At 36.0% G+C, this 20985-nt stretch overlaps 1 protein-coding gene across 8 annotated transcripts in view; it reads left to right on the top strand.

Annotated features, from left to right (window-relative positions):
• The window catches only part of tncb (tenascin Cb), a 129666-nt gene that overhangs the window by 68230 nt on the left and 40451 nt on the right, over window positions 1–20985 (top strand). For all 8 annotated transcript variants that reach the window (XM_068221089.2, XM_021475994.3, XM_073949760.1 and 5 more), the window contains 4 exons: window positions 15341–15873; window positions 17618–19210; window positions 20439–20702; window positions 20782–20897. In XM_068221089.2, the coding sequence (XP_068077190.1) occupies window positions 15405–15873; window positions 17618–19210; window positions 20439–20702; window positions 20782–20897 (2442 nt within the window). In that variant the 5' untranslated portion in view covers window positions 15341–15404. Of the gene's footprint in view, window positions 1–15340; window positions 15874–17617; window positions 19211–20438; window positions 20703–20781; window positions 20898–20985 lie in introns of those variants that run through there.

Raw genomic sequence — 20985 nt, 5'->3', positions numbered from 1 at the left:
CATTGAATAATCAAAAAGCAAGTACTTAAGATAAAACTTTCAAAAAAAACTTTTATTCTTTGAATTGCTCCATCCATCTGTCTGTCCATCTGTCCATCCATCCATTTCTCCACCTATTCGTCAGCCTATTCATCTCTGCCTGTCTCTTTATACAATGTTCCATGAAGAAGGGTTCTTCACTCAAAATTGGCCACAGAGGCATTCAGAATGATTTGTCGGCATCAGTGAACAAAGATTTCCTCAGTAGACTTCAATGTGTTAAAGTGTCGCAGCCCCAGATGGTTTTAATGGCTGTCTGATGCTAATGTTACATGGCTAGGAAAGCAATGGGCTCAGAGCACAGACAGTGTCTTTATGGGTGTCAGCCAAGAGAGCACACGTGTCTTGGTCAGAAGATGTCTGTGACCCTGGTTGCTAGAATGCATTCGCCACCATATACTTGGCTAGGCGTGGGATGATAGCCGTTTTTCTTTTAGGTATACCGCGGTTTGGAAAAGTCAAGCCAAAATTTTATGCTATACTGTTCCTATGGTATATGTGAAATTTTTTATTTACATATTTTTTAGGACAACTGTATCTCCAGCAGAAAAGATATCCAAAGATGCCGTTTAAAATTGTAAAGAAATCTGTGTGTTTGAAACTAATGAAGACAGCAGAAGTTAATGATTCATTTTTACTGCTCCAAAATAATTTAAATATCTGTTAATATGTTGTTCAAAGAGGCCCAGACATTTTAAAAGAATATATTTTAGAGCAGTAACCACAATACCGTGATATTGTGATGTTTTTATCCAATGTTATCATACCATGAGAATCTTATACTGGCCCATGTCTGTACTTGGCATGATTTTTAGCCTGACAGAGGCTTTAAATTTGGAAATAAAGCCCATGACATTTCTTCCACCAGTTTGAACAGGGAAAATAGATGGCTTAATCTCTCAGTCAATATTCCTGCATTTCAGTGTGGGAAAACTGAAGGAGGAAAAAGTTCAATAGGTTCAGTAAGTTAAAAGAGCTTATTGCTCAATCCTATAGGTCCTATAATTGCAATGGGTGTGTATGGTAAGCAGTTGAATCTAGATGAGAATATTTAATGGGACGTTGTTTAGAAACAGCCATAGTAAATCTACTATACACTCTTAACCCTGGCTTATCTTTCTTCTGTCAGCAAGCGGAAATACACAATTTCTTGAAAAAGCAATTTTGGTCTTTCCTGTTATAAGCAAACAAGAAACATGCTAGCTTTTATTCTTTCTGGAATAGGAAGCAATGATCAATAGCTCGCCATTTGGCAAGGCAAGGATGCATTGTGCTTCTGATAAAAAGTGACCTCTTGTGTTCAAATAAGTCTTTCTGCTCTGTAGTAAATTGACTTTTGGGTTAAAATATGGATTTCTATTCTTTGGGTTTTCTGCCAGGCCACAGTATGTTTAAAAAAGTGAAACAAATTTATCTTTCCAACACCCCGATGTGAAAGGGGCTGCCTGCGTGGTACAGGAATAGTGTTTGAACTTTGCTGTGACAAACGGAAGGCAGAAATAGCAGGAGTTTGTGCTTTTAAGGTCTGAACATATGAGGCTGCTTTTCTGGCTGTAACAGAGGTTAAGCTAATAAACACGGGGTCACCAGTGCTGGAAATGTAAAATGAGACCGCAAGTAACAAATGTTCCTCCTTCATTCTTTCCATCTGGACTTTTAAGAGAACGCACACATGGAAGCTGAAGTCAGGAATAATTCAGCCTCATTCCCTGTAGACTTCTCCAGTGTCTTCAATCATCGACGTTGACTGACATCTCTTAAACTTTCCATTTGTCCTTAATCAGCATGATAGAGTTCACCTTTGGAAATGTCACCCTACAGTAGCTCCATCTTATCTGGTTTGAATGCTTCTATAGGGAAAGTGCAGCAACGTCAGCGAACCGCAGCTCCATTCAGCGCAGTGCAAACACCTCTCCCTCTGCTCATACACAAGCCTGGCTTATCATCTCTCTCTCACACACACACACACACACACACACTCACACCTCCTATCGCTGCAATCAGATCTCCCAGCATCATTAGAGCTCTGTAAATGGGGCTCGACTGTCATGAAACCAAGCTTTTTCATCAAGAAAACAACCTGCATTGCCTTTCACTTATCAGCCCTAGTGTAATCTTACGCCTGTACTATATATAGAGAATGGAATGATTGCTAATAAAAACAGAAATTTATACCTTTGTGTGTTGATTCAAAATAGAATTAATACTAGAACTGCCAGGGTTGTAGTGTTGTTACCTAAAACCACCATTGAAGATACATTTTTGACCCTTGTGGACTGTTGGGGATGTTTTTATCCACTCTGGTGTGATGTTTAGTCTTAATATGGCCATAACTTTCTCTGTGTTTCAGCTAGGCAGAATGATTTTGGTGACAAATCTTATTTAGACAAAAAATGTTTTAGAAAATGCTTTGAATTTTCTAAAGAACTCAACAATACACTGTGCAAATGTATTACTCTTTGTTATGTCCGGAATGAAAAATGCATCAGATAATTTTTTCAAATTAGTTTTCCATAAATCTGTTAATGGCAACACAGTAGGTAGTGCTGTCGCCTCACAGCAAAAAGGTTGCTGGTTCGAGCCTCGGCTGGGTCAGTTAGTGTTTCTGTGTGGAGTTTGCATGTTCTTCCTGCAATTGCGTGGGTTTCCTCTGTGTGCTCCAGTTTCCCCCCACAGTCCAAAGACATACGGTACAGGTGATTTGGGTAGGCTAAATAGTTCGTAGGGATTGAGTGTGTATGGATGTTTCCCAGAGATGGGTTGCAGCTGGAAGGGCATCCGCTGCGTAAAACATGTGCTGGATAAGTTGGTGGTTCATTCCACTGTGGCGACCCCGGATTGATAAAGGGACTAAGCCGAAAAGAAATGAAAGAATAAATCTGTTAATTAACCTAAGTCCTGATCAAAACTTCTAAATTGCTTAGAAAATGAAAGGATTTTAACTCTTTAATTGCCAAATTCATACTTGATCTCACTGATTTGTTGAAAAAAAAACACAAAATGGTGTTTTTAGAATATAAAAGTAATTATTTTTTTTTACTGTTTATCGAACTTGGACATGTGAAACAAGCTTGTCTTTGATGCATAGTTTTTGTTGATTTTCATTTTTTCTCCCTATTTTACTGTTGGTAGCTGCTTAGCCCCATTGAGTTCCACAATGACAACCACAATTTTTTTATTGTGTATTTTTTGACTGTGCATTTAAGCACCATCAAATGTGGTTATAATTTAAGTCTATGGGGCAAAATCAGCCACCAACAGTAAATTAGGGAGAAAAAATAAAAATCTTACAATGCATCAAAGGCAACGTTAATTGTTACTAATCGTTCAAATGTCCAAGACTGTGATAAAAAGTTAAAAAAATCCAGTTGATAATTACTTTTTATATCAAAAATAAGTAGTTTTTTTGTGTGTTTTTTCACCAACTCAGGGAAATCCTTTGTGAATTTGGCAATTAAGTAGTTCAAATCCTGTAAAAATTTTTTAAACATTTAGTAGTTTTGTTCAGGACTGAGGTTGATTTACAGATTTATTTTTTATTTTTTAATTAAAAAGATATTTATCTGATGCATTTTTACAGAAGTAAATATACATTTGGGTAGTGAAATATTATAATGCAATTTCATTAATTATATATTAAGATGTAATTTAAATCAGTGGACCTTAATCTTTTTATCGCCGCGGATCGGTCAACACTTGACAATTTTACCACGAACCAGGGCGAGTGTTTAGAAGGTTAGGCGACCATCAACTGTTTTCTCAGAGGAAGACAGGCTGACAAAACATTGCTGTTACTCTGATACAAGTTTTATTTATGGAAAAAAATTACAAAGCACTGCAGTGTTTGGGTTTTCTGTATTTTGTCTCGAATAATTAGTCTTACTGAAATGTGGATGTTCCATACAAGCTGAAGCTGATCAGTCAATTCTTGTCACATGACTCGCGGTGCGCTCGTGGGATTCATTCAACTGGGTGTGTCTGGTTTGGAAGGTGCAAGCATGTCACGTTGCTTGTGCACGCAAGCCGTGCACCTCCATTGCAAACAACAAACTTGCGGCCTGGTGGTTGAGGACCACTGATTTCAATGAACAAAATAGCCTATAGACACTGAACAACGGGCCTAATAATTCACTACATATGATGCAATGACAAGTGCACAGCTTCACCTAATTACCTATTCATTTGTTTAGTCTTATAGTTGATAGTTTAAATAAGAGAACAACATCAGTAAAGTTTGAACTGCGTGAGTTGGCTAAAACATCTCAATTTGATCATGCATTATGTCTCTGGAACGCTGTCAGATGAGGCAACAGATGCTGAAGCAGCCCAGGACACATCATCTATTTCCCCACTTTAACACTCTCCATCACTCAATATATCTAAAAACTGGTCAATATCTAAAAAGTCAATGTCTTGCAACGTATAAAGTTAAAACAAACAGCTCATGAATAATGACAATATATTGTGGGTCAATTTGACCCAGGCTTGCACTCATAGTATAAATACCTCATTTTTGACATCTGGCAACTGTAAATGACTGGGTTTTATTAAAGATCTATTGAACATGGGTGAAATTTCCACCTTGGCAGTTTAAGTTTTAAAGAAGGACCAACTTTGAGCTCTGCCCATGAAATTAGATGCAATATTAATAATTACTTAATCCCATTATAATGAGAATGATGCAGTTGGAAATATAATATTCGGTGAGCGCCGTATGTTCTTAGGTTTTGGTTTCACACTTCGCTGTCAATCCAGCGATGGGAGAAATGCCAAGATTCTGCGCTGGGCGAGAGATCACTTTGTGTGGCATTTGAGAGACCTTTAAGCTCACATTGCAGATCCAGCGGAGAGACGGCACGTCTGCGTGTTTATGATTGCCAGATATATTCATTTGTTTGAATCTGAACCCGGTGCTAGACTTCCCTTTGAAGCATCGGCAAGCCAAGCAAAATAGAGAAGCTCTCACTTCAGCTCCTTTTATGCCAGTTCTCCGTTAACATCACAGCATAAAAAGTACCAGGATGTCAGAGAAAGGAAAAGTATCATTTAGAAAGAAGACAAATTGCAGGACGATTGAAAGAAAGAACCCAATGAAACCAATGGTCAACAGAGCTACTCCACCTAAATGAGCATTGCTTGGGAAGGTGATGACTTACAAATCCATTTATGAAACAATAACAGTAGCTGTATACTTTGCCATCGATCCGAAACACACCATTGAGCGGCGTTATGAGCTGCTCTGGAAATCCATCTCTGTGTTGGATGATTATGAGCTGCTTCATGGTGCTGCTTTCACTCTGATTATGACCTTGAAAACCATGCAATCGATAAGCATCCACTTCTCAGCGAGAGTTTCACAGCGTTCTCATATTTGCAAGGTTTTAATTATGATTTATCAGCAAGTTTTTGGTCGTCGACCCAAGCCAGACACATTTTAGGGAAGTTTACTGCTTCGCTGGCTGGATAAAAGAAGCATTTCCTCAACTTCATCGTATTGATTTTTAATGAAGTTTGACCTGCACTGGTGGAGGAATGATACGGTTTCTCCGAAATACCTTCGGGAGAGATATTTCTTTATCATTGACTCTCTTCCGGGATTAAACAGACTGTCAGGGGCATTTTGAGGGTGTCTATTAAGGTGAATAGAGTCTAGACAATACCAGTTCATTCAGCACTGCGGGCGACCCATATTAAGGCTGCGTCCCAGTGAAGGCGAACGCTTTCTGTTATGGGTGACCTACAAAACGAAGTGTGCTTGATGATTTCATTGGGATAGAGGGAGGAGATCTCCTCTGTTTAACAGACTGTGGATGAATGTCATTTCTAATCATTGAGTATGAAACTGAAAGATGAACCGTTTGAGCAACCACAGCATTTTTTACAGTTCAGTAATTCGCTGTGGCCAAGTCAGTCATTGCTATTTAACAGATCATTGTCTATCAACCATTAACTTTAACACCTCATTGGCCATATGATGACAGTCTAGAAGTCTGGATTTCAACTGAATTATTATTATTATTATTATTATTATTATTTTATTTTATATATTTTTATTTTTATTATTTTTTATCAGTTGACTAATGAAATCTAAATAAAATGTGTTAATAAATTATCAGTTAATAAAAACTGAAAGAAAGGCTTGAATTTAACCTGAATCAGTTTAATGCATCTACTGTTATTGGTCATCTTTATTTTGATGGTCCATTTAAGTATTAGTAGACTGTATGCTTAATATTTGTTGATACTGCTCCTTCAACAGACATTTTACTGACAATAAGAAACTTTGCAAGTACATGTCAACTTACACTAACCCCAACCTAACAGTATTCTTATAATCTAATGAGAATTAGTTGGCATGTAGATGCAATGTAACTTAAATTGCACAAACGGACCATCAAAATAAATGTGACCCTATTATTTTATTTTATTTTTATTTTATTTTATTTTATTTTATTTTATTTTATTTTATTTTATTTTATTTTATTTTATTTTATTTTATTTTATTTTATTATTATTGTTTTTATCAGTTGAGTAAAAAAATGTCCAGCTTATAAAACTTTAAAATTTACTATTAAATTTACCACTTAATCTTCCCTCTAAAAAGCACAAAGGCTAAAATTTGACCTGGATCTGTTTAATGTAACTATTATTGTTTTACTTTACTTATTTTATTTTCATCAGTTTACTAATCAAATCTAAAAAAAATGTGTTAATAATTTTTATCTTATTTGTAATTTACCATTACCTTTACCATTCCATCTAAAGACTGAAAGAACAGCTTAAATTTCTGTTCTGAATCTGTTTAAAGTACCTATTTTTAAATTTTATTTTATTTTATTAAGTTAATTGCAAATAAAATTTGTTAGTAATTTCCAGCCTAAAATTATTTATTATAATTATTTAATTTACCATTAAATTTACCACTCCATCAGCCCTCAAAAGGCAGAAAGAAAGGCTTAAACTGAACCTGGATCTGTGTAATAAAACTATTGTTTTATTTTTATTTTTTTCATCAGTTAACTAATAAAATCTAAATAAAATGTGTTAATAATTTTAATTTTATATCTTTTATTTTATTTTATTCAGTTGACTTATAAAATTTTAAATAAAATATGTTAATAATCTCCAGCTTATAATTTTATATATTTAACATTAAATTTGACACTCCATCAGCCACCTGACGACTGAAAGAAAAGCTTTAAATGTACCTATTATTTAATTTAATTTAATTTAATTTAATTTAATTTAATTTAATTTAATTTAATTTAATTTAATTTAAATTTTTTTTTTTCTTTTTTTTTCATTTTTTTTTTTTTTTTTTTTATTCTTCCCCATCAACTGCTGCCATAATAAATATTCCAGGCTCCCATAAAATATGTTTCTAATTTCCCATTCAGTTTACAGTAGTAATGCATCTTGTACTTTGTAATCTAGCTTTGGCTTAACACTTTTATGTTTTACGACTGTGTGGCATACATTTCTTCAGCTAAATATGCCTCATTCCCAAACCGCTAATTGCAAATTGCTCAATTATGTGAACAGCTACAAACTTCTAATTTAAAAAAACACCAAGTAAGCCAATTTGTTTGTATCACATTGGTGTGGTGACAGAATTGTTTTAACTGTCGCTATATAATTTATGGCTTACAAAACTATTAATCTGTCCTCTGTGTGGGGTATTCTGCTTTTCAAACGCACTAGTCAGCATTCAACACTTAGCACAACGCAGGACAGATTTAGATCAGTGGCGCTAAACATGTGTGCCAGCAGGTTCACCCCCCATTGAAATTCCTCTCACATTAGGCACACGGAAGCCAACTGGCCCAGCCGGAGTCTTAGAAAGTAACAATGTATAAAAACTAGACCTGGCATGAGAAAGAAACAGTCACATTGTGTCTGGTTTATCTGAAAGTGCCAGTAAGCAGCAGCATTAGCATACTGTTCTGAGCTCAGCACTGTAAAAGAGACCTGCTTTGTCTATTTCTCGCTGTATAAAATGCAAAAAAAAATATATAATGTCCAATTTAATGAGCATACCTGCTAATTCATGTCCATATGCATATCCATCACTACTGTGAAGTCAAGCTGACCTTATTAAATTTCATATGGATTTTTTTTTCATTCATTGTACAGTCCACTCTTCACCAGGGGGTTAACGGCACATTCTCATACAAAAGGCCAGCTTGGTCTTTCAAAGTCAAATCTTTCTTCAACTCTGAGTCATTTACTTCAACGCCCAGTCAGCCCTCTAAAGACAAAAAATAGCCTATTTGGCAAGTTTTTAAATATTTTATTTGATTATGCTCATTTATTTAATTTTAAACAAATTTAAACTTAAAAATATATAAATTTATATTTACTTTTTTTAATTGTATTTGATTTTATATGTATTTATTATTATTATTATTATTATTATTATTATTATTATTAATTTTATTTGTTATTTATTTGTTTTATTTAATTTCATTTTTAACAGATGAACGTTGAATATATTTACCTAATTTTAATTATTTTTGTTATTATTAGTTAATGTATTTTATTTTATCAAATGAACATTCAATTTTTCTGTTGTTATTATTATTAGTTTTATTAATTATATTTGTTATTTGTTTTATTTAATTTTATTTTAAACATTGAATGTTTAATTTATTTTACTCATTATTATTGTTATTATTATTATTATTATTATTATTGTTATTATTATTATTATTATTATTATTATTATTATTATTATTATTATTCATTCATTTATTTTATTTTCGGCTTAGTCCCTTTATTAATCAGGGGTCGCCACAGCAGAATGAACCACCAACTTATTCAGCATGTGTTTTACGCAGCGAATGCCCTTCCAGCCGCAACCCAACTCTGGGAAACACCCACACACACTCATTCACACTCATAGACTATGGCTAATTTATCTTATTCAATTCACCTATATCACGTCTTTGGACTTGTGGGGGAAACCGAAGCACCCGGAGGAAACCCACGCAAACACGTGGAGAAGATGCAAACTCCACACAGAAATGCAAACTGACCAAGCCGTGGCTCAAACCAGCGACCTTCTTGCTGTGAGGCGATTGTGCTACCCTTTGCACTATAGTAACGCCTGTTATTATTATTTATTAATAATATTATTATTATTCTTATTCATTAATTTTTCGAAAATTTATTTTATTTTATCAAATGAACATTTGATGCATCTATTATTATTATTATTATTATTATCATTACTACTACTACTACTACTATTTAAATAAATGAGTATATTCTGCCCCATCAACAACTGTCACCTAAAAAAATGGTTACTAATTCCCATGCAGTTTACAATAAAATTATTATGTACTGTTATCAGCTTGTTTTCTATTTAATTAATAAATTTCCTTTGCCAACTTTGCCACCTCATCAGCTCCTTGAAGACAGTAAGAAACATATAGATTTGAGTTGAATCTATTAGCAAACAGCGTTCAGGTCAGCACTTTAAAAAACTCACTTTGTCTACAGCTCACTCTTAAAAACACTCAAATGAATAAAGGTTCAATCTAATGATAATTTCCTTCATCCTTAAGTATATCCATCATCACTGCAATGAATCCAAGCTAACCTCATTATATCTCATATTTTTTAATCATTCATCTACAGTCAAAGTTGAAGGGTGAGTTCTCATACAAAAGGCCAGTTTGGTCCTCTTTCTTCGATTCCTGTGGCAACAAGCCAGGCTTTAAAGTGAAAAAGCCAGCTACCCATCCAGAACTAAAACCGCAAAGCGACTCGAAGCAATTTTCTGCCTATTTTGCTGATTTAATCCCAGGGTTTAGATGTGAGGGTCTCTCAGTCGCCCCCGAGGGTCCAGATCGGGAGTCTCCCATCATCACAGAGGCGTTCATCCTTGTCTGTCTAATCATGGATGGGCGGCAGACGTGGGATTGCCATCGCTGGAGCTCATCTGTCAGTGCTGCTAATCACACGTCAACGCTAACGCTAACACTCCACTCACTAAACAGATCCTGATATTACCTGCTGTTGAGCTGGAGCACTGGGGCTTTGGGTTGCCCCCCTGCTGCCTGGACTAAATTATGATCTGTGTAACCACATTGTATTGCATTTTGTTAACGAGGAACTGTGCGTTGGAGGGTTTGCCTTAAAGAGACAGTTCACCCATTAATACAATTCTGACATCATTTACTTGCACTCTTGTTGTTTTAAACTTGTAAGTCTAACAAGATCTGTTAATTGAGAGTTGCATGACTGTGTATTTTAACAGAAATTGTGTATAGCTCATGCTTTGTTACTTTATTGTTCAGTTTATTTGCATTTTCAAAATGCTTTATGATTCTTGACAGCTGTTGATGTTGGAAAAATAACTAATTATGTAGCAAAGGGACTTTCAGTGACATAGTTTAATAGTTTGAAACATGATGGTTATTTTCTAGGTTGCTCTTTACTTATGGTATAAATGGTTTTCATTTTTCTTTATTTTAAATACAATGAACTCAGCAGGGTCCTGTGTTGCTTTAGACTTCATTGAACATATCAAGTTGTTATTTCTTTATATATATATATATATATATATATATATATATATATATATATATATATATATATATATATATATATATATATATATATATATATATATATATATATATATATATATCTACATTGCTAAGCTTAATTGAGTTTACTCAATTTTGAAAATGAATATTTTGACCAATTTCTCAGTAAATATAGGCAATGTTATTTGGTGAATTGAAACAAAACAGATTCATTAAACAGATATATTTCTTAAATTCATATTTTATTCACCAAACATATCTAGAAATTGAAAGATAATACAACTAAATTCAAGCAAAATATTGTAAAAAAAAACAATTGTAATAATAACCTACAAAATGTCAACTGCATTTCTTTTGATTTTTTGCTTCTCTTGATTTTTCCTCTAGTTTAAATTTGTATTTGATATTTTTCTATAACATACATGTTCGGGTGTACTAGTTTTTGGACCGTTATGGTAAGTTATTTTGTTAGATAAGCTCCAGATTTGGCTTTAGTACTGACTAATCTAAAGTATATGCACAAATATAATTTTGTACAGCTTCCTTTACAAAATATGAATTTAAAAGATAGATTTATGATAGATGTACTTATATATGTTGAGAACTGTAATTAAATTACAGTAAAGATAAGAACATTTACGAGCACTTGTTATTATTACCATTACTATTATTTATTTAATTTTATTTTTGTAATTTATTTTTATTATATACTGAAGATGCAAAGAAAAAGACATTTTAAGTTTGGACACTCTCTGATTTGTTTTGTAGTTGTAGTTGATAATTATCTAGATCGCTCATGTTCAAAAAATTTGTCAATGTTTTTTTTCTGTTGTTATATATTAGTATATTCTTATTTATTATTAATATTGATGTAATCAATCTGTATTTTAATATAAATTTATCTTGATTGAATCCATATTTAGGCGACATGGCGGCTCAGTGGTTAACACTGTCATCTCACAGCAAGAAGGTCGCTGGTTCAAGTCCCAGCTGGGCCAGTTGCCATTTTTGTGTGGAGTCTGCATGTTCTCCCCATGTTGGCGTGGGTTTCCTCAGGGTGCTCCGGTTTCCCCCACAGTCCAATTCATGCATTCTTTTCAGCTTATTCCCTTTGTTAATCAGGGTTCGCCACAGCAGAATGAACCACCAACTTATACAGCATATGTTTTACGCAGCGGATGCCCTTCCAGCTGCAACCCATCACTGGGAAACATCCATACACTCCCATATACACATGTACACTATGGACAATTTAGCCTACCCAATTCACCTATAGCGTTTGTCTTTGGACTTGTTGGTACCCGAGCACCCAGAAGAAACCTACGCGAACATGCGGAGAACATGCAAACTCCAGACAAATATGCCAACTGACCCAGATGGGACTCGAACCAGTGACCTTTTTGCTGTGAGGCATTCGTGCTACCCACTGCGCCACCATGACGCCTATTAACATTACTATTATTTATTTATTTATTTTTGTAATTTAATTTTATTATATAGATGAATAGACAAAAATATTTTACGTTTGGACACTCTCCAATTTGCTACGGTTTGAAGTAGATATATTGTAGTAGACGCAGTAGATAATTTTCTGCATTGCTGCCAGCGTTTTTCTGTTGTTTTTATTCATTCATTTTCTTTTTGGCTTAATCCTTTTATAAAACTGGTGTCGCCACAGCGGAATGAACCACCAGCTTATCCAGCATATGTTTTACTCAGCGGATGCCCTTCTAGCTGTAACCCATCACTGGGAAATCTGTTGTTTTGTATTAGTATATTCTTATTTATAGTATTATTAATATTGATGTAATCAATCTGTTTATATATATATATATATATATATATATATATATATATATATATATATATATATATATATATATATATATATATATATATATTAATCTTTTTTTAATCCATATTATTTTTGGAATCTCGATTTATTTTTAATATTGGTTTAATTGTAACTGAATAAAAATCAAATCAAATCATTCCTTTCAAGGAAGCTTTAATGTTGGATGTTGAAAATGCCTTGATAAGGTGCAAGTTGGAAAATGCACAGATAAACGTTCAGAACGTGGTATAAATATGGAGTATTTATGGTATTTAAATGTCAGCATGTCAGCACTTTTAGAAGGCAGTAATTTCCATCTTCAATGGATTCTTTTGGCTTTCGTAGCATTCAGTAAAACAGCTCTATGGAAAACTGGATGTGCAGTCCTGTAATTGCCAAGTATGTGACCATATGACATGCACACCAGGACTAAACACAGCTATGCTCAGTCTCACTATTGCACCCCAGAAACATGCCTGAAAAGGTTTTATAGCAAAATCCATTTAGTTTTAATTAAATCTGAACAGTCCAATGCACTAAGACAAGCCCCCAGAGCCCAGCAAACGCTATACTTCCAGCTTGTTTTAATGGGAAGAGTGTTGTGTTTTAATGCAGGACTCCGCAGAGTGGAGAATGGTCAGAGAAAGCTAAGTTTTCTGCAAAGTGTGAACTGAACACCCACGCGAGCGGAAGCGCTGCAGATGGAGTATTAATCTGTCAGCATGGGCTGCGCTCCTCAGATTCAGGTGTCGCCTGCTGTGTGTCATGGCAGCCTGTCATAGGAAGCACCGCCGGAGTCTTCGCTCTCTGAGATGACATTTGCCTTGCTTTTATTGGCCAGAGTCAGTCTTAGTGGAAGCCAAGGCAATCAGAACCCGAGCTGTATTAGTGGCTGTCTTAAAGTGTTGCTGACTGGCATGTGGGAGTCACTGTTGTTGTTTTTTCTGGAAATTTTGAGTAGGAACACTCCATGTGGCTTGATTTATTTTAATGTATTAATTTAGTCTGGCTGGGAAAGGTACAGGAGTGAAAAGCTAAACATTGAATTTCCATTTTTCCTAATATCTGTCTATTAGAATGATGTTCTCTATGAAGTAATGCATTTGATTTACTGCATACCTTGGGTAATCCTCAAAAAATCCATAATACTTATTCTCTTGTCATTGTTGTTGCTATATGATATAAAAAAAAATGTTAAATACAAAATATGTACATTTTAATTAAGGAATTATATTAATATTAATTCTTATATTCTAATACAAAAACACATGTGGTATTATTGTCTGTGGCTTAAAAATGCATTAAATTGTTCAATATATTAACAGGGGGAAAAGAAAAGTATTGAATGCATCACCATTTTCTCAGAAATCCTATTTTTAAAGGTGCTGTAGACTTTTCATAGACATTGCAGAATTTTCACCAGATGTCAGTAACAGCCAAAGTAATCCTTAAATGCAAAGTTTAGACACAAGGAAAAAGTATTGAACACATGAAGAAAGGGAAGTGTAAAAAGATATGCTGAAAATCTCTCCGTAGTTATTCAGCAACTTAGAGCTCTTGTCATTGTAAACTAGGATTAGCTGCTTCAGTTCAACACCAACATTACCAGGATGATGAAGATGAAAACATGTTGGACATTTAAGCAAGACCATGATAGCAAACACAGCCAAGCAAACTCTTTGGTTTCAGAAAAAGAAAATAAAGCTAATAATAATGCTAGAATGGCACAGCCAATCATTTGATTTGAATAAGAACTAAAGATCAGACTTCATAGATGAAACCCACCGAGCAGTTACGATTTTTAGATTTTAGGTATGAAAAAAATCACACCTGAGCAATGCATGTAACTCCATTCTTCATGCAAGAGACATCCTGATGCTGTCAATACCAACAAAAAGCCTTTTATACAAAGTATTAAATTTCATCATATAAGTACCTTCTCCTTTTGTCATTTCATTGTTAATACACATAACAATATTTTGTCAGATGTCAACTTCATGCCAACTGCTCTTTTAGAAAAATATTTACCAGTAAAAAATATGAGAACTATGAGTGTTTAATGCTTATTTTACTCACTGTTTTCCTCTACAATTATGGTAAATTTTTAAAGATTCTATTTTGATAATATATATTCTATTATTATTATTATTATTATTATAATTATTATTATTATTATTATTATTATTATTATTATTATTTTTATTATTATTATTATTATTATTATCATTATCAGTATTAGTTACTCTTAATTTAATGGATTATAATTATAATACATAATGGTTTTTTTTATACATAACTTCCTGTCTCCAACACCAACCCCTCTTTATCTAGTCTTAATCTGTCTTTAGTCTTTTATCATTAGTTTGTTTGTTATTTGTAAAAATATATATATTCATTCCTTTATTTTCCTTTCGGCTTAGTCCCTTTTTTAATCAGGGTTTGCCACAGCAGAATGAGACACCAACTTATCCAGCATATGTTTTACGCAGCGGATGCCCTTCCAGCTGCAACATATCACTGGGAAACATCCATACACACTTATTCACAAACATACACTACGGACAATTTAGCTCCCAATTATCATCAATTATTTTTCCCAATTCACCTGTACTGCATGTCTTTGGACTTGTGGGGAAAACCTGAGCTCCCGGAGGAAACCCACGCTACCCCGCCCCATCCCCCCTCCAATATATATATAGTTACGTTTGATTTGTTGCCAGACTAACTGAAAAAGTGATAATGTTGCTGTTCTAGTGATTTGACCTAGCATTCTCATCTAAGTCGTTTTGGATACAAGTGTCTGCTTGATGAATCATTGTAATTACATGTATATTTTTTCCCACAAAGTAGATGGAGGGGAAGAAAATATATGCATGCAAAAGAAGTGACTGTTCTAATTTCATTTTTTTTTCAGGATAAATCCTACATTCAGTATATTATCCACACCCGTGAGGAGTGTCCCGTGAGATCCTCTCATCATGGGGATGCGAGGCCTGCTGCTGGCCTCTATGGCAGTGGCTGTTTTAGTTCATCTGTCTAGTGCTGGCCTGGTGAAAAGAGTAATTAGACACAGAAGAGAATCCCTCTCACCAACCACTGAGAACTTGACCCTGCCGAGCCCTGATCAGCCTGTGGTCTTCAACCATGTGTACAACATCAACGTCCCCTCCGGGTCCCTGTGCTCTGTGGACATGGATTCACCCGGAACAACAGAAATTAAGCCCAAGTCGGAGCAATCTGACCAGCACATAGAACACACCACAGACGGAGAGAATCAGATTGTTTTTACTCATAGGATTAATATTCCCAAGCAAGCTTGCGGTTGTGATAACCACATGCCGGATATGAAGGAGCTTCTGAATAGGCTGGAAATGCTGGAGGCAGAGGTTTCCAGTTTAAGAGAGCAGTGCACCAGTGGGGCCGGCTGCTGTTCTGCTCAGGTTACAGGTGAGCCCATATACAGTATTAGAAATATAATGTCATGAAGTGGCTGCACAGGAAGATTGAGAGATATTAGGGGAGGTTGAAAGCATAAGGGCTCCACTAATAACTAAATTGACAGATGAGAATCAGTGTTAATATCACACAATGGCATTTGCTGAAGTTCAAAAGTCATGCAAAGGCGCAAGGTAAAAATTGGTCTCTATCTGCTGAATGAAGTAATTGGTATTTCAAGATCACAGCAGTGCACCTTCAAGATTGCTCTTCTCTAGGATAACAGATTAAGAGAAAATTTGAAAAATAAATGTAATATCATTATAGACATATATATGGTTAAAGTCAGAATTATTAGCCCCCCTGAATTGTTAGCCCCTGTTTATTTTTCCCCCAGTTGCTTTTTTACGAAGAGAAGGATTTTTTCTACACATAATAGGTTTAATAACTCATTTCTAATAACTAATAACTTATTTTATCTTTGCCATGATGACAGTAAATAATATTTTACTAGATATTTTTCAAGACACTTCTATAAAGCTTAAAGTGATAGTTAAAGGCTAAACTAAATTAATTGGGTTAAATTGGCATGTTGGGGTAATAAGGCAAATCATTGTACTGTATATAAATGGTTTGTTCTGCATATAATCGAAAAAATTAAAGGGCCTAATAATTTTGTCTTTAAAATGTTTACTAAAAAAAACGGCTCTTCTTCTAGCTAAAATAAAACAATTAAGACTTTCTCCAGATGAAAAAATATTATCGGAAATACTGTGAAAATTTCCTTGCTCTGTTTTATTTGAGAATTTTTTTCTTTTACAAATTCAAAGGGGGGCTAATAAATTCAACTGTATATATCAACTGCATTTCATTGCCTTGTAATTGTACATGTGTAACATAAATAAAGTTAAATCTAATCTAATCTAATCTAATCTTGTATATATATCATATGTACAAATATAGAAATACAGACCATATATGAAGTTATATATATGTATATCATATATGATGTGAAAGAGTGAGGTTGGTGGAAAGTTAGATCTCCTACTAATTTATGAAATAAAATATAATACAGCATTAAATTTACCTTTGGGGATCAGATATATGGTAACTAAGTTTTAATTCAATTCAAGATAATGTTAAGACTTCAAGGTATACTTGGTATACCATTATTATCATTCAGCCTATAAAGCTCAAACTTACTGAAGTTTTATTAAAAATTACATTAATCTGCATATCAGCTCCCCTAAAAAATCCTTTGGGATTCAGTATTGCAGTTATATTTAGACTGATGTCATTGTCTTAAAAAGATTCCACTACTTTCATCATGACCTCAATTTAAATCTGCCAAAATCTATTTTTCAAAAAGAGTCTGGAAAAAAAAGCATCCGAACAATTTTTGAAGCCACTCAGAAATATGCAGTTTATTAAAACTGGCATTATCTTTTTCTTTTGTAATTTATCCCTCAAAATTTTTGAAGAAATCATTAATAAAAACCAAAATTTACATACTCTCCAGCTTATTAGAAATCTGTATGATTTTCAGTAAAAAATAAAAATAAAAAATAACTTTTTTGACTTAAAACAGTTGTTGATAACTATTAAGTCTTGTGAATTTTTTTTTTCCCTAAATACATAAACTTTTTTTTTAAGAATGAATTTTCATGAATTACTGTATTCTCGTCCCTGAATTGACCAATGACACTGTTTCTCAGCTGAAAATGAAACTAATAATGACTAAAAATCTCTTTTTCAGGTGAAGTCACAACCAAACCCTACTGCAGTGGCCGGGGCAACTACAGCACTGACACCTGCAGCTGTGTGTGTGAACCCGGGTGGAAGGGAGTCAACTGCTCTGAGCCAGAATGCCCAAACTACTGCCAGGATCAAGGGCGTTGTGAGGATGGCAAGTGTGTCTGCTTCGAGGGCTTCGGTGGTGAGGATTGTGGCATCGAGCTGTGCCCTGTGGATTGCGGTGAGAATGGAGAGTGTATCGACGGGGCTTGTATCTGCGCTGAAGGCTTCATTGGTGAGGATTGTAGTTTAAGCAACTGCCCAAGCAACTGCCTCGGCAGGGGGCGCTGTGTGGATGACGAATGTGTATGTGACGAGCCTTGGACAGGGTTTGACTGCTCCGAGCTTATATGTCCCAACGACTGCTTCGACCGAGGCCGCTGCGAGAATGGAACCTGCTATTGCGATGAGGGCTTTACTGGGGAAGACTGCGGGGAGCTTACCTGCCCCCAAAACTGCAACCACCATGGAAGGTGCGTCAATGGCCAGTGCATCTGCAATATTGGCTACAGTGGGGAAGACTGCTCCAAGCTAACATGTCTCAATGACTGCAGTGAGAGAGGTCACTGCTTTAATGGCAAGTGTATATGTGACCCTGGATTCGAGGGCGAGGACTGTAGCCTTCTCTCCTGCCCAGACAACTGCAATGGCCGAGGACATTGTGTCAACGGTGAGTGTATTTGTGGTCCTGGATATGAAGGTGATGACTGCTCAGAGCTTTCCTGTCTCAATAACTGCCACGATCGTGGTCGATGTGTCAACGGGAAGTGCATATGCAAAGCAGGTTTTGCTGGAGAAGATTGCAGCATCAAGACCTGTCCACATGACTGCCATGGACGTGGAGAGTGTGTAGATGGCAAGTGTGTTTGCCATGATGGATTTGCTGGAGAACACTGTGGCATCAAGACCTGCCCCCATCACTGCCATGGACATGGACAATGTGTGGACGGCAAGTGCATTTGCCACAAAGGCTTTGCTGGAGAAGACTGCAGTATCAAAACCTGCCCTAATCACTGCCATGGACAGGGACAGTGTATAGATGGTAAATGCATTTGTCATGACGGCTTTGCTGGAGAAGATTGCAGCATCAAAACCTGCCCTAATCACTGCCATGGACGTGGACGTTGCGTTGATGGCAAATGCATTTGCCATGATGGTTTTGCTGGAGAAGACTGCAACATCAAGACTTGTCCCAATGACTGTCATGATCATGGAGAGTGTGTGGATGGCAAGTGCATTTGCCATGCTGGCTTCACAGGCCACGACTGCAGTGAGTTGACTTGCCCCAATGACTGCCATAACCGAGGACGTTGTGTAAATGGGCAATGTGTGTGTAACATCGGGTTCACTGGGGAGGACTGTGGTACAAAGACATGTCCCAACAACTGTCTGGACCGTGGCTTCTGCGAAGATGGAAAGTGTGTCTGCTTTGAGGGCTACACCGGTGAGGATTGCTCTGTACTGACCTGCCCTGCAGACTGCAATGACCAAGGCCAGTGTCTGAATGGAATGTGCATATGTGATCTGGGCTTTACTGGCGATGACTGCTCTGAGAGTAAGTGCCTATATTTACACCTACATGTTTCTGATTGAACCAGTGTTGTTATGTCAGGAAATGTGTTGATATCACTAAAGAGCAAGAGTATTTAAGAAAACAATCTATGAAATTCTTACTTAGGCACTGTTTACAACTTTTAATAAGGTGACATTCAGCTGATCTTAAGTGTACTAGAGTTTACATGGATTTAAAACAGTTGGTTTGAACTTTTCTACTGTTTCTAGAGGTAGTCGAAAATCCATTCAACCTGATTGCTTTAATAGTGTAGACACTATCTCAGATCAGATCTTGAATTCAAGCGGCCGAAATGAGTTTCCTTCACAGGGTGGCAGGGCGCACCCTTATTGATAGAGTGAGAAGCTCTGACACCCAGGAAGAGCTCAGAGTACAGCCGCTGCTCCTCCACATCGAGAGAAGTCAGCTGAGGTGGCTAGGGCTTCTGTTTTGGATGCCTCCTGGACGCCTACCTAGGGAAGTGTTCCAGGCATGTCCCACCGGGAGGAGGCCTCGGGGAAGACTTAGGACACGCTGGAGGGACTATGTCTCTCTGGCATGGAAACGCCTCCAGATCCCCCTGGAGAAGCTGGAGGAAGTGTCTGGGGAGAGGGAAGTCTGGGGTTCTCTCCTAAGACTGCTGTGACCCAACCCGGGAAAAGTGATAGAAAATGAATGAATGAATGAATTAATTAATTAATTTTTTCAATGAATTAAAAATCTTGTATCTGCCTGCTAACCTTATTCTTAAACATTTCAAGACATACTGTTGAATCATGCTAGCCAGATGAGGCACAAACCTTGCTATCTCAAATAATAAATCGGTTAGTATACCGTTTGAATGCAAATCCACTGACTTTGGTGGAGTTTTGCAGCTACCAAAGCAGAAACAAAAGCTTCTGATCACTACATAATTTTCATTCAACTGTAATTTTGCTACCTTATTACAGAATACTAGAAAAGCAGATGAGAAAAAGTCCCATAAACACACAAGTCTATAGACTCTCCTCACAAAGAAATCAGGAAAGTATTCAAAAGTAAGCAAAAGTGACAATTTATAACACCAAATGTGGACATGAATGTGTCATCTAAAATCAGGTACCTTAACCAAATCACCAAATTGCCCCTTGACAATAAGCTAGATAAAGAGAAATAAGATAAAGTATTTCTCTCTTTCAAGAACTGATATTGAGTTATTTTTGTGACTAATTTGTCTTGTTTTAATCCACAGTCTCCCCACCCAGAGACCTTACTGTGACTGAGGTCGACCCAGAAACAGTGGACGTCGCCTGGGTTAATGAGATGCTTGTGACAGAGTATCTTATCACCTATGTACCTACGGCTCCTGGAGGTTTGGAGATGGAAATGAGAGTATCTGGTGAAAAGAAGACAGCTACTATTAGGGAGCTAGAGCCTGGCATAGAGTACCTAATCAGTGTCTTTGCAGTTCTCAACAGCAAGATGAGCGTCCCTGTCAGTGCCAGAATAGCCACACGTGAGTCACCAATATCCTTCAATGCTTGTTATTTTGTCCTGAATATATTCTGATGCACTGCTCCATATCTTACAATCAGATCTTCCTGAACCTGAGGGCCTGAAATTCAAATCCGTGAAAGAGACTTCAGTGGAGGTTGAGTGGGACCCCTTGAACATCCCGTTTGATGGCTGGAATCTGATCTTCAGAAACACAGTGAGTGTCCTGGCATCGCCTGTGAGTCTCTAGAGTGGCTGCAATCCAGAAGTTTATCACTTGCTCTCATATTTTTCTTCTAAAATAT

The sequence above is a fragment of the Danio rerio genome, chromosome 5, assembly GCF_049306965.1.
Source record: "Danio rerio strain Tuebingen ecotype United States chromosome 5, GRCz12tu, whole genome shotgun sequence".
NCBI classification, from domain to species: Eukaryota; Metazoa; Chordata; class Actinopteri; order Cypriniformes; family Danionidae; genus Danio; species Danio rerio.
Note: the sequence above shows the minus strand (reverse complement) of the source record. Positions and strands in the feature narration are given on the sequence as shown.